This window comes from Apodemus sylvaticus, chromosome 1 (genome assembly GCF_947179515.1).
Source record: "Apodemus sylvaticus chromosome 1, mApoSyl1.1, whole genome shotgun sequence".
Taxonomy (NCBI): Eukaryota; Metazoa; Chordata; class Mammalia; order Rodentia; family Muridae; genus Apodemus; species Apodemus sylvaticus.
This window is the reverse complement of record NC_067472.1, coordinates 20,521,226-20,538,371: the sequence shown is the minus strand read 5'-3', so window position 1 is coordinate 20,538,371 and position 17,146 is coordinate 20,521,226. Positions and strand designations below refer to the sequence as shown.

General features: G+C 43.5%; 1 protein-coding gene across 1 annotated transcript in view; it reads right to left on the bottom strand.

Annotated features, from left to right (window-relative positions):
- Tll2 (tolloid like 2) overlaps nt 1-17,146 on the bottom strand; it is a 122,940-nt gene that overhangs the window by 50,203 nt on the left and 55,591 nt on the right. Inside the window, exons 4-5 of the mRNA XM_052186069.1 lie at nt 9,473-9,628; nt 5,258-5,375 (exon numbers count right to left, since the gene is read on the bottom strand). Of these exons, the coding sequence (XP_052042029.1) occupies nt 5,258-5,375; nt 9,473-9,628 (274 nt within the window). The remainder of the gene's footprint in view (nt 1-5,257; nt 5,376-9,472; nt 9,629-17,146) is intronic.

Sequence of the window (17,146 nt, the reverse complement as noted above, 5' to 3'; positions counted from 1 at the left end):
TTTTCCTGTTCTAAAAACCTGTCAGACAATGCATGAATAAAGAACGTATTTAACTTTTTATGCACTTTGTGATCAGTCACTTAGTAGAGTCTCTTGGGTTTTAAGTTTCTCACTTGGCTTTCTGGGGTTTCCAGGCACATGGTCATGCTAACTCTCAGTAATGCAACCTTGGCCTCGTTCTTGCCAATCTCCACTGTGTGTGTTGATTTCACTTTCCTGTCTAGGCATGTTAGCATTTCCAGAACAGTTCAAATAATTGTGAAGACTGGGCATCTCTTTGAATGTTTCCTGATTCTAAAGAAATACTTCTAGGATCAGTGTGTTCTCGTATATACATAAAACATACACATACAAATATAAGACATACACATAGAAATATCTCTATACATGAAAACTCACACTTTTATAATTAGCACCTATTCATGTGATGTCTTGGTTACTTTTTGAAAAACAAGTGCATCCTGGTCACCTAGATGCCTTCAGCATCTGTGGAGGTATGCCCAGATCTCTCCGATCTGTCAGCTATATGAGTAGACTTCCTGGATACAAACAGATCTTGTGTTCTAGACAAACTGATGGGTAGCCTTTCTTCTTCTCTCTCACTGGGAGTTCTAACATCTTAGGTGGACTTTTGCATAGCTATTCGTGTGAAGTGCATCTGTACTTGTCAATTTCTTCATCCATTATGGATGTTTTCAGGACAGCAGGCAATTCCATGAGAGTTCTCTAAAAAGCATTGGAAATGTTCTTTTTCTTACATGCTTCAATGTTTCAATATCAATAGCCTTGAAAGATCTAAAAGAATTCCTCATGCGACTCTGGATTTGGGGCTTCAAGGGAACGAATTTCTTCCTTCTGTTTATCAGTCTCTTTAAAAGTTACTGTTCTGCCCAGCTGTATCTCTCCAGGGCATGTACCTAAAGAGCTCTGTGTCCCACCACAGGGACATTACAATCTGTGTTTATGGCTGTTTTCTGTATTAGTGACAGCAAGGACACAGAACCAGCCTAGGTGTCTGCCTTAGTTAGGGTTTTACTGCTGTGAACAGTTACCATGACCAGTGCAAATCTTATAAGAACAACATTTAATTGGGGCTGGCTTACAGGTTCAGAGACTCAGTTCAGTATCATCAAGACAGAAACACGGCAGCATCCAGGCAGGCATTGCACAGGAGCTGAGAGTTCTACATCTTCATCTGAAGGCTGCTAGTAGAATACTGACTTCCAGGTAGCTAGGATGATGATCCTAGAACCCACACCCACAGTGACACACATACTCCAGCAAGGCCACACCTCTTAATAGGGCCACTCCCTGGGCCAAGCATATACAAACCATCACAGTGTCCTTCAACAGGTTAGTGGATAATGAAAAAGTGATAGACAAATACAATGCAATGCTGTTCAACTGCAAGGAAAAGTAGAATCAGGACAATGAATGGATCTATAAAGTATAATATTAAGCATGGTAACCTCAAACTCAGGAAGACAAAAACTGCATGTTCTCCCTCATATGCAGATCCTGGCTTATATGTATGTAAACAGGTAAATAAGAGTAAAATACAAAAAATACAAAAATAGAAAGGTAACTAAGAAAGGATAGTATTAGGTGGTGAGAACGGATGGATTGTGGGTAAAAGGACACATGGGACATGGAAGAGGAAAGTGGTCTGAGGGGAGGAAAGAAGAGGGATGGAAGGAGATGGGGAAGAGGGAGGGACAAGAACTACAAAGAATGTGCTTCGGTCTAACACAGTGCCAGGTATGGTGGTGCTCACATTTTAATGAAAGCCCCTAGAGGCAGAGTCAGGGGAGGCCAGCCTGGTCTGCATAGAGTTCCAGGTTAGCCAGGGCTATATGGTGAGATCCTCTCTCAAACATATGAAGTGGAAATATCTTGTTTCTTTGGAGACTGAGCTGTGTCATGTGATGTTTTCCAGAAACTGTCTTATTCGAGAGGATGTTTTTGCTGGAGAGACATGTGGGAGGATATTTTGCTGAGAACAGACTTGTGGAATTCTTCTGGAAGCTGCCTGGAAAAAGGCTTCTGATGTTTTGCTAGAGTGAGCAGAAGCTCGCGAGAGTATGTGATGCTTAGAAAAGACATAAATCCAGTCCGACAGACAGTGGGCAACACCGTGTGGCATTGGTTCTCCTTGCTTTCTTGGCTAATCTTCTTTTGTCATGATTTCCTAGAGAGAAACACAGCAAAGCACTTCTGGTGGTGTGCCAGTGGCTTCTTGCCACTTCCTTGGGCTTGGGCCAATAGGCAGAGCCTCGAGGTTTCTTCTGGATAGAACTGCCATTGCAGATTTGTGAATGGCATTTGCCAGTGGATCGAGCTACCACTGCTGATTCATGTGAACTGAACTGCTGCTATCCTGACAGCAAAGAATGGGACCACCCCAAAGAACTGTTTCTACACAGTCCTACATTTCCCTTTTGCCCTATTAACATTCCCTTTCCACTGCCTGTGGTGTGTGGTGAGAGGCTAGAAGGGAGGTTAAAGCATTTAAGAACCCTTATTAAAGTAGGTTGTAAAAAAAAAATCTAAGCCTACAAAGTTATTGGTCTGTGCCAATGCTACATATTTACCTTGGAGTTTATCCACATTTCTTACCCTCAGTGTTGCAGGGACTATTCATGATTCTGCTGCTGATTCTCCAGCTATTTCCCTTTTCTCTCTCTCTGCTTGTGTGTTTCTGTACTGTTGCTTTTTCTTGCCTGAAGTAATTATGTACTGTTTTTATTTGGTCAAAGAATTCTCTCTTCAGTTTATTAGCCTTATAATGTTTTGCTTTGTGTGTTTATTTGTGTTCTCATTGGGCTATTTCTTTTGTAATGATGGTTCACACACATGTGCGTGCACACATACGCACACACAAGAGATCACCAGCTTCTATGAATTAACAATGTCATCATCATTCTTAATTAGCAATGTGGTTTATTTTGTAGACATATCTTTAGCTTTATCTCTTTCCCTTTGAACTATAGTGATTTCATTACTAGACATTATGCAGATCTTGATTACTTGATAAAGGCTATAGACCAAGTAGAAGTTTTAACAAAAGAGTGATGTTTACTCTTATTACCATGTCATTTCATTGTTTTCCTTTCTTTCTATCTTTTTAAAAAATATTCATTTATTCTATATGACTATACTGTTACTGTCTTCAGATTCATGAGAAGAGGGCATCAGATCCCATTACAGATGGTTGTGAGCCACCATGGTTGCTGGGAATTGAACACAGGACCTCTGGAAGAGCAGTCAGTGTTCTTAACCACTGAGCCATCTCTCAAGGCCATTATTGCTTTTCAATATGAGAATATTTTAATGCTGTTTCTAACTTTTATAACCTATTAAGATATTCTTAAAATTTATTGTTTATTTTTGCTTTTAAAATGTGTGTGTGTCCCATGCATGCATACACACGCTTGCAGGCGTATGTGTCCCAGAACACACATGTTGGGGTCAGTGAGCAGCCCAGGGTGTTGGTGCTCACTTTCTACCTTGTTTGAGACGACACCTCCCATTGTTCACTTCGCAGTTCACTGGACCACCCAGTCAGGGAGTGAAGGTTCTTCAGTGCCTCTCATCTCATCTCCCCTCCAGAGCGCTGCGATTAACGGCTTACCCTGCTCTATCCAGCTTTAGGTGGGCTCTGGGGGTCTGAACTCAGGTCCTCCAACTGGTGTGGGTATCACTTTACCCATAAAGCCATCTCCCCAGGCTACTGAGCTATTCTTAGTATTTAATGGATGAGCAGGTATCTGGCCTTTGATGTGCGTTTAAAGATACACTATGGGAGTATAAATTAGCAGATTTGCAGAATCAACCCTGTTAACTGTATCTTACAAATCCTCTACAAATCCCTAATTATTTTTTGTCAACTCGATGCCAACTTATTTGGATACAGAAATAAAAACAATTATCCCGGGGACATTTCTCCATGCACTTCCCTCTTGGATCTACTAGACTTGACTTAGGAGTCTTAATGTTCTCTATATGTCTGACAGAGTCACAATAAATACGTATGCAGGCTGATCCTCACCGTAGCTTGTACTGCTTCTCATTATGAAGGTCCTATTTTTTTTTTTATCCTCTGACTTTACAAATGACAGTGGGGGCGGGGGTGTGTGTGTTGTGCAGCTCGATGCCTAATAAGCACACGCCCCTGGGTTTGATGCCCAGTGCTGCAAAATTAATTAGATAATTAATTTAAAAAATTTTAAAACAAAACAGTAAATGTCTTATTTGTATATGAACTTGTTATTTGGGCTTCCTCTTCAATTGCACTTGCTGCCAACTTATTTGCCTTTCCTTTCAAAGTTCAGTCGTCTCTTTAGTAATCGTCTATGTGAAGAGCATGTGGTGGGGATTTTTTTTTTAAATCCAATATAGGAACCTGGGTAAGAGAGTATATCACTCACATTTATTAGCATGACAGACATTGTGTGTGTGTGTGTGTGTGTGTGTGTGTGTGTGCATGCATGAGTGTGTGTGTATGTGTGCATGCATGTGTGTGTGTATGTGTGCATGCATGAGTGTGTGTGTATGTGTGCATGCATGTGTGTGTGTGTTTGTGTGTGTGTGTGTGTGTGTATGTGTGTACTTACCCTTGCATGCAGGTGTGCAGACCAGAGGTCAATGTCAGGCGCTTCTCTCTATTGCTCTCCACTTAGTTTTTTGAGTCAGGGTCTCTCATAGAATCCAGAGCTCACCATTTTGACGAGCCTGGCTGTCTGATTCACCTGTCTCTAGGCTCCACCTCTGAAGTAATAGACATATCCACCACACATGGCTGTTACACAGGGACTGGGGAACTGAACTAACATCCTCAAGCTCTTTCCCACTGAGCCATCTCCCCAGCTAGCCTAACAGGTTTCTTCTATAATAACTCAATCTCTGCCAGGGCCTCTAAAATGGCAGAAGTTCATACATTCAAACATCCACTTGAGAGCAGGGTGAGCCTGCCACCTCATCAGCTATCAGTTCCTCCATGGAGTCCTGACCTAAGTCTCCACAGGAGTCAGCAGCCACGCTGTCCTGGTTACAGGACCCACCAACAGGGAGTCCTCCTGGAGACACACTGTGAACTCAGCTGCTCTGCGATTTCACCGAGGACAAAGAGCTTCCAGCAAACCCTGTCCTCTGGTAAACCACAGCTCAGTGGAAATGTCCAGTGACGGAACCTCCCAGAACCCTCGTCCTTCCATCTGCTGCCTCCTACTGTGCTGAGGCAGTCTGACTTCCTACTTACCCACAGGTCCTGTAACTGAAGACAATGAAGCTTTCCTCGTCTGTCCTCTCTATGAAGGTCACGCAGGTGTGCTTCTCCCAGTGCCTCATGGCCTGTTTGAAAATGGCCCTCTGGGTACCTGAAACAACAGGGCAATGCTGGCCACTTTACTCCTGGGCACACCTTCTTCAGACATGAAGGCACAGCCTTAAGACCAAGTTTGCTCTGATTTTTAAAAATCATGTTGATAGTGTTGTTTTACTTGAGGCTTAAGAGAGGTCTGAAGTGTTAACATCATTTAAACAGATGTGCGCAGAAGTGTTAACTATGGAGGTGATGAATGTGTTCATTAATTGGGTTGTGAGGATCATTAAACAATGTATCATTATATAATTATACATTATAAATATATCAGGTCAGCACTTAGACTATCTTGTGTATATGTAGGTTTGTCAAATGTTTTAAAATGTCTTTAGAAGGCTTTTTAAAGTAACCGAAAAAAGAAATCCACTGGGAATCACAATTCCCTTTGCTGAGGGTGCTGGTGCCAGTCGGCCATCTGAGCACTAAGGAGTCAGAGGCGAGAGCTGACTCGCCCGAGGTTCAAGGCACATCTCAGCTACAGAGTGAGCTTCATCCAGCCGAGTGAACAAAAACTTGCCAAGGGGTGTGTTGTGGCTGGAGAGATGGTGCAGTGGTTAAAGGCACTTGTTGCCCCTCCAGAGGACCCAGACTCAATTCCAAGCACCAACAAGGCAGCTCATAATCATCTCAGAATATTCAGTATCCTCTTCTGGTTTCTGCAGGCTTGGCATGCACAGACATACATGTAGGCTAAACATTCATTTTGGATAGATGACAGATAGATAGATAGATAGATAGATAGATAGATAGATAGATAGATAATAGATAGATGATAGATAGATGATGGATAGATAGATAGACAGATAGATAGATAGATGCTAGATAGATAGATAATAGATAGATAGATGATAGATAGATGATAGATAGATAGATAGATAGATAATAGATAGATGATATATAGATGATAGATGATTGATTGATAGATAGATAGATAGATGATAGATGATAGATAGATGATGGATAGATAGATAGATAATAGATAGATAGATGATAGATAGATAGATGATGGATAGATAGATAGATAGATGATAGATAGATAGATGATAGATAGATGCTAGATAGATAGATGATAGATAGATAGATTGATAGATAGATGATAGAAGATAGATAGATGATAATAGATGATAGATAGATAGATAGATTGATAGATTGATAGATAGATAGATGATAGATAGATAGATAGATAGATGCTAGATAGATAGATGCTAGATAGATAGATGCTAGATAGATAGATTGATAGATAGATAGATGATAGATGAATAGATGATAGATAGAAGATAGATAGATGATAATAGATGATAGATAGATGATAGATAGATGATAGATAGATAGATAGATAGATAGATAGATAGATAGATAGATAGATAGGTAGATAGATTCCCAAATACTCAAAACCCAGGGACTTGGAGTCTGTGGGTTGAAGGGATCTTAACAGTAGAAATGTCCTAGGCTTCCCAGCTTTTCCTTTGTATTAAAAGTATTTTTTCTAAACATTTGTCTTACCCTGGTCACTCAACTAGTGGTTTCGGGTTTCTGGACAGAAGAGAGTTCTCTCTCCAGCAAGGCATTCTGATCTCATTTTCTGTCACACTTGCAGAAATATGCTCCCATGCACTCTATACATCCAGTTGCACACCTGCAGGAGAGTGCTCCCATGCACACTATACATCCAGTTGCACACCTGCAGGAGAGTGCTCCCATGCACACTATACATCCAGTTGCACACCTGCAGGAGAGTGCTCCCATGCACTCTATACATCCAGTTGCACACCTGCAGGAGAGTGCTCCCATGCACTCTATACATCCAGTTGCACACCTGCAGGAGAGTGCTCCCATGCACACTATACATACAGTTGCACACCTGCAGGAGAGTGCTCCCATGCATACTATACATCCAGTTGCACACCTGCAGGAGAGTGCTCCCATGCACTCTATATGTCCAGTTGCACACCTGCAGGAGAGTGCTCCCATGCACACTATACATCCAGTTGCACATACAGCTATGCACTTTGAATGGTGTTTCAGTATTTTCTAGGGTCCTTGATCTTGATTTCCTGTAAGGACTTTGCAAACAGCTGAATTTTATACCTTTCCTGACCCTGTTTTCAGAGTTCCTTGTTTGGAAAGTTATTAAACGATAAAGCCTCAGGCTGGCAGCCAAGTGAGTAAGTATTCTCTAGCATGAAGATGAAAGAATAAAGAATATTTTAGGTTTGCTAGGAGCAATGAGATGTTTCTAGAAACAAATAATTGAGAAGTGCAATGGGGAATGGATCAGAGACCTGAGTTAATAATGATGCAAAATAAATAAATGAATAAATAAAATGAGGAAAACCTCCACCATAGTCTATAATACAATACTGGTACAGTGTTATATTGTCTCTCAAAAAATATGCATGGAAGATTAACTTAGCTGTTTGTTTATTTATTTATTTATTTGACATCTTGGCATACTTGAGATCCACATTACTTGTAGCCCAACTACCTATGAAAATAGCAATCTGGGCAAAACCAGAACAGGGAAGTGGGAAGGGGTGGGTGGGAGAACAGGGGGAGGGAAGGGGGCTTATGGGACTTTCAGGGAGTGGGGGGCCAGAAAAGGGGAAATCATTTGAAATGTAAATAAAAATATATCGAATAAAAAAAAAGAAAAAAAGAAAATAGCAATCCTACTAACTATACAAAAAACATAAAACCCTGTATGAAATATTCTACTATAAAAAGTTAGCTCACATTGGTGAAGGCAATATAAATCGTTGGTCAGAAAAACACAGCACGCTAGACCAGGAAGAGTACAGTGCATGTGTGCACTGGGTGGTAGCTGCCCTCGGGGATGCATTCTAATCTCTCAGTGTGCGGCTTTCTCTGTCAGGCTGCCTGAGTGACAGGGAGAAGATTTCTCCATTTCCTCACGGCAGGCCCTGATTAAGCATGGGGAAGCTGGAAAAATGTCGCCAATCAGAAGGGTGGCCTAGGAAGGTGCCCGTCTCTCCCAGCTTCTGCTTATCCACTCTCAGTCCTGCGGATCTGCTGCTAACGGGCTCACTCAATTCTCAGTGCCTGTGGCAAGTCATTGAGCCATGTGCTTCTTAGAGAAGCCACAGTATCCCAGGAAGGCAAAAAGCTAATAAAGGTCCCGAGAGGCTGGGATGCTCACCCAATGGGGCTTTTGTTCAGGCATCCAGCCAGTGACACACTGCAGGCCTGCTGGGGAGAGATGGGGAGCTCCTCCACTGTACCAGGCACTGTCCTAGGTGCTGGACATGCAGGAATGAAAGGAGCGGTTAGTCCCTGCTCCCACTGTGCTTGGGCAAAGACAAGCAAACACAAATACAAGTGAGGAAACTTTGGATCATGGTGAATGCTGTTAAGGTTACAGAGGGGGCTGTCCATGTATAGCTGGTGGGGGTGATGGGGACCCAGGAGCATTGACCTTGGATATGTCATTTGATCGGAAGCCAGCCTGGGAACGCTCTGGGGTAGTGTCTCAGGAGACGGGACAGTGCATGTGTGCAACTCTCTCTCTCCCTCTCTCTCTCTCTCTCTCTCTCTCTTGTTTGTTTGGTAGGTCAGGTTGACCTTGAACTCACAAAGATCCACCTGCCTCTGCCTCCAGAGCCCCAGAATTAAAGGTGTGACCACCACACCAGGATACCAGCCCTATTTAAATAACAGGGAACTACAGACATACAGGTCAAATGATTTGTCAGGGGTGGAGCCAGATGCAGTGTCATGCCACATTGTGTGATACCTATGTGTAGCCTCTGGTTACCATGTGCGGTACTGTTCCCCAGCCAAGGGACAGAGGCTGGAAGCCACCGTGGACAGCTCCACGCTTGTCTTCATCCTGCTCACTGTTTAAGCTTTTTTAAGGCTGACCTGATGGAGACTCCCTGCTCTCTACCTTCAGAACAGGGTGACCTCTGCAGGCACGGCCCCAACAGAAGCCTGATGTCATGTTACACCAGCCCAAGGAAACCTTAGCTGGAGGGACTGCTGTGGAACCGGCACCCTCACATTCCCACAGAGTCCCTTCTCAAGCCTGAGAGCCCAAACACCTGCTCCAAAGGGGTCACATCTAGGGCTACTGACCAGTAAAGTTCCCTCCGATGACATAAGGAATGACCCCTCCAGGCCATATCCGCTCTGTCCTTGAGGTTGTAGCTCTTCGGACCCGAGCGGAGAAGGTCTTAGCTGTGGTGTTTGAGGTCCCAGGGCCAGGCAGAAATGTGGTGCCATCCATGCCATCTGCAAGACAGTCAAAGGGTCGATTACCTTGCCACCACGTCTTCTGAAAGTTATGCTTGAACTTAAGATTGTATTGATGGTGGACGGACACAGGGGTGGGTAAACCTGTGTTCTGAGGGAATATGTTACCCATAAAGGTTTCTGAGAACCTGGTAGGTGATATTCAACAGCTGGTTTGCAGGTGAACTGGCTAAGATCAAGTGACTCCAGGGAGCCAGTGCCCTCTTCTGCCCTCTGTGGGCACTACATTCACATGCACCCACACACCCACTCCACCCCACCCACCCACCCACCCCAGCTCCACACATATAATTAATTAATTTTTTAATATTGAAAAAAGGTTTGAAGTCCAAAAAGGAGCCTGAAAATAGTGGGGATGGACAAAGGAGAGTGGTCATGCTGGGATCCCTGACTGAACCCAGACCATGCTGGACCTCCACAGGGCCATCCGGTGCACTTCCTTACAACCCCTCCTCACCCTTCCTTGGAGAGCCTCCTCTCCAGTTTTTACATCCTCCTCCCTCCGAAAAAAAATCCAGCTTTTGAAAATTCACTTTTCCACTTTCCTTTATTTCCTTTTAGTTATTCCCTTCTCTCTTCGTTTGTATGTCTCTTTTCTTTCCTTCAAAAATGAGATCTAATTCACAACCACAGCATTCGCTTGGTTCCGCGGGTGATAGTCTATGTATCAGGTGTGCAGCCAACCATGCAATTCCGCGGGTATTAGTCTATATATCCGGTGCGCAGCCATCACTGCTGTCTAATTGTATGAGTTTGTCAACACTTCAGAAGGAAACCTCGACCCCATTAACAGTCATTTCTGGGTTCTCTCTCTGCCTTGCCAGCCCAAGACCTGTTGGGCTTCTGTGGCTCTGCCTGTTCTCCATATGAGTGAGGTCAGGCCGCAGCAACCTCTGCCTCTGCCCCCTTGACTTGGCTAATTTTCAAGGTCCATCCACATTTGCAGCTCGAATCAGCTCTTCATCCTATTTTGTGGCTCAGTAGTATTGTAGGGATAGACCACATTTAGCTTACCTGTTCCTGGGTTAAACACCAGAGTCATCCCAACTTTGGGGTTGTTATAGATTATACTGCTATGCACACTCGTGTACACGTGTGCTTCTGCCGAGCATGTGCTGGGTGTGGAATGCCAGATCCCATGGTGCCGTTTAACCCTTTTAGGAACTACAAGGTTGTTTCCCAGAGCAACTGCACAATGTCCTGTCCTCACCAGCAAAGAAAGAGAATTATACACATAACCAAGTAAGATTGGATTCGGATTACAAGGCTTCATTAACATTTGGATATATATATATATATATATATATATATATATATATATATATATATATATATATATAGCAAGCTAAGATAGAAAAATATTTCATATTAGTAAATTTTCTTCTATTACGTTTATTTGTTTATTCTGTGGGTGTGCATATGTGCATTGTGGGCATGCATGCCATGGAATGTGGGTGAAGATTGGAGGACAGCTTGCTGGAGTTGGTTTCTTCCCATCATGTGTGTGACAGAAATGAAACTCAAATTTTCAGATCAAGAGGCAGGTACCATCTCTCTGACATCTATACATATTTTTGAAGTTTATTTTTATTATGTATATGTGAGTGAAAGAGTGCACACCAGATATACACGTGGTGCCAACAGAAACCAGATAGAGGACATTAGATCTTCTGACGTGCATTTACCTTAAGCAGTTCTGAGACGCCTGACATGGGTGTTAGGAATTGGAGGGTCCTCTGGGAAAGCAGGAAGCACTCTTGACTACTGAGACATCTCTCCAGCCCAGAGCTATTCAACTTCAATGAGATTAATTTAATGATGATTGTTGCATGTAAGTTTAAGTGGGCTTTGGGTATGTGTCCTTACAATACCATGTGTCTATCTCCTTTTTGTGTCATTGTCTGCCTAAGTGGATCTCCTCTTCTAACTTGGGTTTTCCTTTTTGTCTTTCTGTCTCTTTCCTGCTTTTAAGTGGATTAAAGCAGATTATTTTCCTCAATCCCTCCCCCCTCTCTCTCTGTCTCTCTGTCTATCTCTCTGTCTCTGTCTCTCTGTCTCTGTCTCTGTCTCTCTCTCTCTCCTGTTCATTAACATTAGTTTTCAGTTTCAATAATCATACAGAACTAAATGATGAATAAAGAATTAGTGGGCTGGGAAAACAGTCTGAAGAAACCAGAGTCCAAGGTTTCCTTCTGAGAATGAGACTCACTCTACAAAGTGAGTTCCAGGACAGCCAGGGCTACACAGAGAAACCCTGTCTCGAAAAAACTGAAGAAGAAGAAGAAGAAGAAGAAGAAGAAGAAGAAGAAGAAGAAGAAGAAGAAGAAGAAGAAGAAGAAGAAGAAAGAAAGAAAGAAAGAAAGAAAGAAAGAAAGAAAGAAAGAAAGAAAGAAAGAAAGAAAGAAAGAAAAGGAAAGAAAGGAAGGAAAGGAAATGGAAGGAAAGAAAGAAAGAAAGAAAGTAAGAAAAGAAAGAAAAGAAAAAAGAAAAGAAAAGAAAGAAAAAAGGAAAGGAAAGGAAAGAAAAAGAAAAGAAAAGAAGAGAAGAGAAGAGAAAAGGAAAGGAAAGGAAAGGAAAGAAAAGAAAAGAAAAGAAAAGAAAAGAAAAGAAAAGAAAAGAAAAGAAAAGAAAACAAAAGCTGTTGGCCTATTAGCTTAGGCAGGAAATAGGAGGTGGGAGTTCCGGCAGGGGGAGAGGATTCTGGGATAGAGTCAGGGAGGAGATTCACCCCGAAGGCTGTTGCAGACAATTGCATGAACCTGAGGAGAGGTAACTAGCCACACGGCAGGACTTAGAATAAAGAGGTTGATTGAGTTACAAGCTATTCGGGAAACAAGCCCAAACTGATAGCCTGGGTAATTATTCATATATGACAAGTCTTGGAGGTTATTTTGGGAACATGGGAGCAGGTGGGAACACCCTCAGTTACATCCGCGTGCTTAGACTTGTGTGGTGTCCTGAGATCTGCGTTCTTCCTCACTTAGTCTCTCTTCAGCTGTGTTCACCACATCATTTAGCTTATGCCTGCTTCAGTGACGTAGCCTGCATCCAGTCAAGACCTAGCGAGAAGATCCTCAAGCATATCTTCTTTTTAGCAATACTCTCTCCCTCTGTTTTAAATTCATACTTTGGCTTGTTCCTTAGTCATGCTTATTAAAATTCCTTCTGATGGCCATATGATTGGAGTGAATTCTCTAATTTGTTGTCCTCTGACTTTTCCTTCATTGATTAACTTCCTGTGTTTCTGGTGTTTTAGGACTCTTTTTAGCCTAGCCTTTTTTTTTTTTTTAATTTAAAATTTTCTGGGAATTTAATCCATGAGTATCAGATTTACACGGTTTCTGCTCCTCCCTTTCCCCCTCCAAGTTCATATGTCCCAGACTCATTCCCACATTCGTGAATGCTTTTCCTGGAATTACTGTTGTCTTTTACACACACACATTAAAAACCTTACTGAGTCCATTTAGTGCCGGCCATATGTAAACAGGTTTGGAGGTCTCTTCTAGGAGCGCTATGTGATGTGGATCCTGGCTGTGGATTTGCTTTGTATTTTTCCTCAGGACTCTTGAGATTCTATGGGTCTCAGATGAGCTTTTCACATCAGTCTCTGAATTGTGGGTTTCCTATACAGGAAGGCTGAGGATTCACACCTGCATGAGGAACAGACTTGGTGACTGAGACTCTTGCAGAAGATCTTTCTGCTCCCATCCCAGCCTGAGACAGACAGCAAGGTTGCATTCTACTCTCTGGGTCTTTTGAGGACTTCTGTTTTGAGTGGGAGTTTATGAACCACGTCCTGCCTCACATGTCATGAGGACACATCTCCCACGCCTGTGTTGGCATTCCATCGGTGCTGGCACAGCGGCTCTGACCCCTAAGTCCTAGTCTGTTTTCATTGTGCCTGAGTAGTCTCTTTGCCATCTGAAGCTTGGGAAACCCTGGCCTCTTCTCATCGGCCCTCTCATCTGTCTTCCCTTGAACTCCATCCATGGTGGATGGAGCACTGCACACACAGGTTTGCATGTGGCTTCCTAGAAGCTCCCTGGCCCTATTTTCTTCTGCACCTAGAAAGTTGCTATAGAATACATTTAAAGGCCGAAACTCTTTTACTGCTCGAATTTCTAGAACAGAAGTCATACACTTGCAGTCTTGGGATCAGCCCAACCCACAGATGTGTTTTATTTGGCCTGGACACTTTTGGCTCATACTGTGTTTAAAAAAATAAATCTTACTTTGGAAGCCAACTCTTGAAAAATCCAGAGATTTCACATAACATTTTTTTTTTTTTTTAAAGACAGGGCCTTTCTCTAAACCCAATCTTTCCTTGAGCTTGGGGCAATCCTCCTGCCTCTGCCTCCTAAGTGGTGGAATTACAGACATGTGTCATTGCACCTGGGCTCTAGTTTGTTTTAAAATGGGAAGATCTGGATGTGGCAAGAGCGGGCCATCTTTCACCTGGCTACACCCCACTGGAGTTGGGAGCACCCCATCACACAGTCAGGCTGCAGGTCTGCTGTTAGAACCCTGCTCCAATTTACATAGTTCACCCAGCCTGTTTACATAGCCGCTTGCATATTCTGTTTTGCTATCCAGCCATAGAATTCATTGTTTCAAGATTTCAAATGGTCTAGCCAACCGGAAGCCTCATGAGAGCAAGAACTGAGGCAGGCTTGTTCGTTGACAGTTCTGTTCTCCATGCCTACACAAGGGCCTGGAGGGTGGCAGCGGCCGATATTTTTGTATTTTGAATGAATGAACTAACAAACAGACAAGCTATTCTAAAAATAAACAGCCCAATGGTTCTGTGGCGGAAACCTCTCTGAAAGGTTGGCAGCAGCAAAGCCCTTAATGTTCACATCCTGAGACTCATCCTGTCTTAAGTAATCACAGGCAGAGATGTAGCAAGTGGAAGTTTGTTATTCATATCCCATATGGTTTTCAACAAGTCTCTTAATTTTCCTCTGCTGCCAATTCTCCTTTGGAGAATGGGCAAAAAAAAAAAAAATACTTCTCCATTTGAGGGACAAGTACTGAGACATCCCATGTTGCCTGGACAAGCTGTGCTCTATGGACACGTGACCGAGCATTGTAAGAGCCGGTTTTATGTGGCCAAGTCAGCATGGGAAAATCTTAAGTGCACCTGGAAACAGACTGGGGTGTAATTTCCAGAGATGACTTATTGAATGGCAGCTTCCCCTTCGGTCCAGTGAGAAATTTAATTTGCCGAGGACTCAACACAGGAAGCATTTGCCGATTAAAAATATGTCTAAACAGATGTTCTGCTTAGCCTGGAAGAGGGGTCTTAATGCAACTGTCATTATTGGATTTTCTTGGATTACTACTATCTGGAACCAGAGTCCAAATAGAAGGATGTAATTATTTATTACGGCCAAGAGCTCTGCATTTCAAGAGGAGCTCGGGGGCATCTGAAAGGATTTAACACGCTGGGGGTGGAATGGGGTGGTGGTGGTGGGGATACAGGCCATTTAAATTCCCTGGCTCTGGGAGCAACATGTCCTCTCTGAAAGTGAATCGGCCATTGCTATTCAATATTTCATTTTCAGCTGAAGGTGCAGCTGTGCCATAAACAGAAGCACAACTGACCAGACGACTCAAGCAAAGAGCTGTAATTTTTACATTAGGCAAGTGGTAACTCATACACCAGAAATAAGTACCCTGAATGCCCAGATAGCTGCAAACCTCTCACCACCACAAGGCAGCGGCCAGAGCCACAGCTTGATAACCATTTTCAAAAGACTCAAGAGCAGTTCCTTGTTTCAAAGGGAGTTGTAAATTGTCCTATGCCATGACTCTCAAACCTGGGTACACCCTAAAAACACGGAGGAAGCCATTAAAAACTACAGCTATCTGCTTTTGCACTGAAACTGCGACCCAACAGGCCTGGAGTCCAGGCACCTGCAGTTTTGCAAACTCCTATCGCGGCCAAAACTCAGTGGAGTTTGAGAATCATTGATAAAGCTCGAGGGCCGAGATTAAGAGTTTTAGGGGCTTAAGATAATGCTCGATAGTTATAGGCATTTATTCTCCTTGTGGTTATGCATCAACTTCCCCCTGAGCCTGATGACTTCCTGAAGTGTATCTGAGGGACAGGCATGGAACCAAGCGGAGATTGTCAGTCACTGGTGGTCAGGAAAGGCGGTGCAAGAGCTTCAGGAATTGCCTGCAGTTGGAACAAGTTAAACCGGGAGCCTGAAGTTAGTTAGTTAGTTAGTTGTGGTTATACCTGGACATACAGACAATGACATTCAGGGAGGGAGTGTCACTGAGGATGGGGTGGCATTTTGCAATTGTCTGTGGGATCCTTGTTTGGGGTTGCAAAACAGCTCCCGCTCTTCACTTCGGAACAAAGGCTTTACAGCTTGGTCCCGAAAGGAAAAGGACCGCGTTCTTTTACAAATATGGTTCTGGATAACGGACTCTACTCAGCTAGCCAAAGGTGTACCCTTGAGGCAGTTACACACTCCCCCTTACTAACAACATTACAGACGCAAGTGTATGCTGAGCTCTCAGCTCCTAGGAACGGGCTGTGCTGATCAAGGCTTCGTGGGATGTTGAGTGAGCAGTCTAGAATCCAGCCTCTAGGCTACAGACACAAAAGCTCACCTGCAGGACCAAAGGGAGGGAGCTACATTGTGTCAGGAAATCAACCTCTGCTAAAACTAACCCAGAACTCCCTTAAATCCCATTTTCTGTTCAGCTCATCTCATTCTAGATTTGTGGGAAATAGGCTGCAATTAAAGAGAAATCTAAGGTTGGTGTTTCATATCTTCAGTTCAAATAAAAACAAGATGCGCCCCCAGGCAGGCATCCAGCAGTGTCCTAGAGGGATGGAGTGGGAAGAGGGAAGGGCCAGACTGGGACAGCCTGCCTTGACTTCACCTTGGGGGTCTCGCTCCTCGCCCCTCTCCCCCATTAAAGACCTTGGTGTCTGTGGCTGTGATACAGAGTGGAGAGGAGGACTTAACCTCTTCGGACAAATCAGGGTCATTCAAGGGGCAGCTCTGAGGGCTTAGCAGGCTTCAGAGGTGTGGGAGGAAAGGGGAAAGTGTTATCTTCATCCTGCTTAAAAAACTCCAACATCTGCTGCAGAGCCGACTCTGTGCGCAGCCCAACTAGAGGCAGAATTTTAATGGGCTGCAGGAGGCTGGTTCCTTCCTGTCCTCTGTGCAGCTGTGGAACAGCTGTGGAGTCTCAGTCCAGGGGTAGATGATGCATTCTTACTGCTGCTAATATCGTTCCTAGAGGGGAAGGTGGGGAGAAAAAGTGGAGGAATGATGGACCCGGTGGTGTGTGTCTGTGATCCCAGCACTTGGGGAGGCAGAGGCAGGAAGATCTTGAAGTCAAGGTCAGACTAGACTAGACTTTGAGAACCTCTCTCCAAAACAAAGCAAAAGCTGGAAGGCTGAGCTACACCTAATCACGTTTAATGTTTCCACGTTTTATGAATATTTCTAATTTTCCCCAAGCTTCAAATGA